The 3,318-nt window shown below is 47.8% G+C and overlaps 1 protein-coding gene across 1 annotated transcript in view; it reads right to left on the reverse strand.

Moving 5' to 3' along the window:
- UBE3B (ubiquitin protein ligase E3B) overlaps positions 1–3,318 on the reverse strand; it is a 38,033-nt gene that overhangs the window by 28,973 nt on the left and 5,742 nt on the right. The window contains exons 5-7 of the mRNA XM_015562820.1: positions 1,950–2,009; positions 1,692–1,796; positions 308–404 (exon numbers count right to left, since the gene is read on the reverse strand). Of these exons, the coding sequence (XP_015418306.1) occupies positions 308–404; positions 1,692–1,796; positions 1,950–2,009 (262 nt within the window). The remainder of the gene's footprint in view (positions 1–307; positions 405–1,691; positions 1,797–1,949; positions 2,010–3,318) is intronic.

Here is a 3,318-nt window from a genome sequence, read left to right on the forward strand (position 1 = left end):
AAGGGCCACCCCTGTACCTCCAGTGCCTGCACAGCACATGGCACGCAGTAGGCTCTTTGCTGAATGGATGGATGAAGTGACGGTATGACAAACATAAAGCTAAGCATGATGTTCAGGGAAGGAGGCAGCATTACAGTGCACATTTTATGGCCAAAAGAGAGTTACTTGCTGCTGATTCACCAAATGAAACGACAAGGCTTAGTGAGTGCCTCCCCTGGGGCTTGTGATGGCAAAAGTGCTTCTGACAAAGCAGAAAAGGTGCCCAAGCTCTGCGACTTAGGACAGACTTTGAACAAGTCCCACAGACCTTTTCCCCGGAGAATTTTCCATGTTGAAGTGTCTGTGAAGGTGACCAGCATCGTGAGGTACAGTGTGATGAGTCTGGATTCTTGTAGGATTTCAGGCTGGAAACAAGAGGAAGGTTAAGACACACACACTCCAGTCCCAGACAGTGAAGCAACCATTCTGTAATTTTGCTGAGTGTTCTTGGGCTCAAGTTGTGAGTCAGGTTATAAGTACGTCTTCTTCTTCTTTGTCTCTTAGGGGATGACCACTGTCAGGAGTTTAACGACAGGGATTTTGACCCACGAGTGATTGCCTACGGAATCTAAGTACTCCCGGAATGGAGCGCTGAGGCTCCTGGGAAACAGGTGACCAGCGCTGGCCTGCTGGTTTTGCGTGCATTAGGAGCATGTGTATGCTCAGCCGTTCCCTGGAGCAAAAGAGTGGAAATGCAGTCGAGCATAACAGGGACCCTGGGTTCAGACTTCTGCCTTTACCACTTCCTAGCTCTGTGACCGTGGGCAAGTTTCTTAACCTTCTGTGCCTCTGACTGCTCATCTGTTGACTAGGGACAGTATGGCTGTGGTAAGGAATAAACAATTCATGTACATAAAGCACCAAGAGCAGCGCCCTCCCAGCACAAAGGTAACTCTGCAACACTGGCTGTTTTTATACACTGTTTCACAAGAGCAGGCTGGGAAAGGTCCGATTCCTGTCTAGGCTCAGAAACTTAGCATGAGCACTGCAAGGGATCCTGGAGACCAGCTAGTGATGGCGAACCTATGACACGCGTGTCACGCGAACCCGTTTTTTTTGTTTGATTTTTCTTCGTTAAATGGCATTTAAATATATAAAATAAATATCAAAAATATAAATCTTTGTTTTACTATGGTTGCAAAGATCAAAAAATTTCTATATGTGACACGGCACCAGAGTTAAGTTAGGGTTTTCAAAATGCTGACACGCCGAGCTCAAAAGGTTTGCCATCACTGATAGTTGAAAGCTCTAATCTCACAGAGAATGAGCGAAGGGAAGTGCCTTGTTCAAGGCCACATGAGGAATCGGGAGCAGACTGAGGACTACATTTAGATATTCCCGGCTTTAGATCTGGTGTTCTTTTCTCCTAATGTGTGTTTCTCTGCATGAACTTTAAAAAAATATTTTTCAAAGTAGAAGTGCCTCTTCTCAAGGAGAAATCCATTGTGGAATGCAGACGCAGCCAGCAGGTAATAGAGAAGACCACTGCTCCGATGCCTCGAGAGGGATGGCTGGGAACAGATCCCTGGGAGCTCTGCTGACATTCACGCCATCGCTCAGCTGCTACCCAAGTCCTTGCCAAACCTCTGTCCCGGAAACTACATCCTAAAGGCCCCAGGTGGGAAGGATACATTTACAGTGTTTCATTTTACCTTGAGCTGCTCAAGAAACTCACAGCAGTGCCACAGCAGGTCCTTGATCTGTTTAATCCATAAGAGGGTGAGATCCTTGGAAAGAGCCAGGGACACATACCACACCTACAAGCAGGAGAAAGAGAAATGTAATGGGCAGTTACAGGGATCAGTTTACATACGATCTAGCTACTGGCCAGTGCCAGGTAAGGCGATGAGAACCAATGGACAGATAAGCAGCCAATAAGGCTTAATTTAACCCTACACCCACCCTCTTACCTTGGGTTCATTCTCAGCATCCATACTGCTCAGGATGCAGCGACACAACTTTTCAAATCTCTGCAGAGAGGCAGAAGGGGGGGTCATAAATTCCAGCAACTGATAAAAATGGGAAAGAAGCAAATGTTTGGTGGGCACCTGGCATGTGTAGGCATTATGCCCGAAGACTCACAGCGAGTCTTACAGACATGGGAACTGAGGATCAAAAAGGTATAGAAAGGCTCTCAAACTGGGGGTCCACTGACTCGATGAGCCCTACATTTCCTTTAGAAACGTGTATTTCACATAAAAATCCGGGTTGGTGCTCCTTTTGAAAAACAAACTCAACTGGCACCCTGGGCGTGGACCCCTGGTCTCCTAGCAGCTGTCTCCTAAATCCTCCCCCGTTTGCCATTCTGTAAGCATCGTGGACACTGACTTCTGCCTCACAGGCTGTTGTATCATAGTCTGTTATCCTGAAATGCAAAAGGGAGAAAAATGGAAGCTGAAAACCAGACCACACTGTGGCAGTCCCAACCCTGGACCCATCCTTAAAAGTGGTGTGGTCCTGGGCGGCAGCCCCATCACTCCGAACCGCTTCCTCCTCTGTAACCGAGGTCGCCTCACCGAGCCTGCCGGTCCTCACCTACGTGAGGTGTGCTCACTGCCCATGTGCTCCGTCTCCTGCTGGGCTCCCAGCTCTCTAGGGTAGAGACCTTGCCCATCTTTTCCTTCTGGAACCCCAGTGCCTACCAGATGGCCTGCCACGAGGTGAGACTTAGCAAAAATGAACGGTAACCCCTGATCACCCAGAGGCATTCCTCAATGGCATTGTTAGTACTATTACAGATGACTAGCTATTTCCTGGAACTGTATTTTCTGGGCTAATTCTAACCCCAAAGGTACAACCAGTATGTTTTGTTTGGTTTGCAGGATCTAAAAGGAATTTGAAATTAGCTACCAATTCTTACAAATGAGAAAACTGAGCATAAAGAAGCCTAGGATCTCTTTTAAAAAAAATCAGGGTCTCCGAAACCGGTTTGGCTCAGTGGATAGAGCGTCGGCCTGCGGCCTGAAAGGTCCCGGGTTCGATTCCGGTCGAGGGCATGTACCTGGGTTGCGGGCACATCCCCAGTGGGGGATGTGCAGGAGGCGGCTGATCGATGTCTCTCTCATCAATGTTTCTGACTATCTCTCTCCCTTCCTCTCTGTAAAAAATCAATAAAATATATATAAAAAAAAAAATCAGGGTCCACCCCTGGCTGCAGAGTAGAGGCTGTGCCTTCTGGATATAGATACACCAATGATGAGAGAGAATCACTGACCAGCTGCCTCCTGCACACCAGAAGGGGATCCAGACCAAAATCTGGGAATGTGCTCTGACTAGGAA

The sequence above is a fragment of the Myotis davidii genome, unplaced genomic scaffold (genome assembly GCF_000327345.1).
Source record: "Myotis davidii unplaced genomic scaffold, ASM32734v1 scaffold478, whole genome shotgun sequence".
NCBI lineage: Eukaryota > Metazoa > Chordata > Mammalia > Chiroptera > Vespertilionidae > Myotis > Myotis davidii.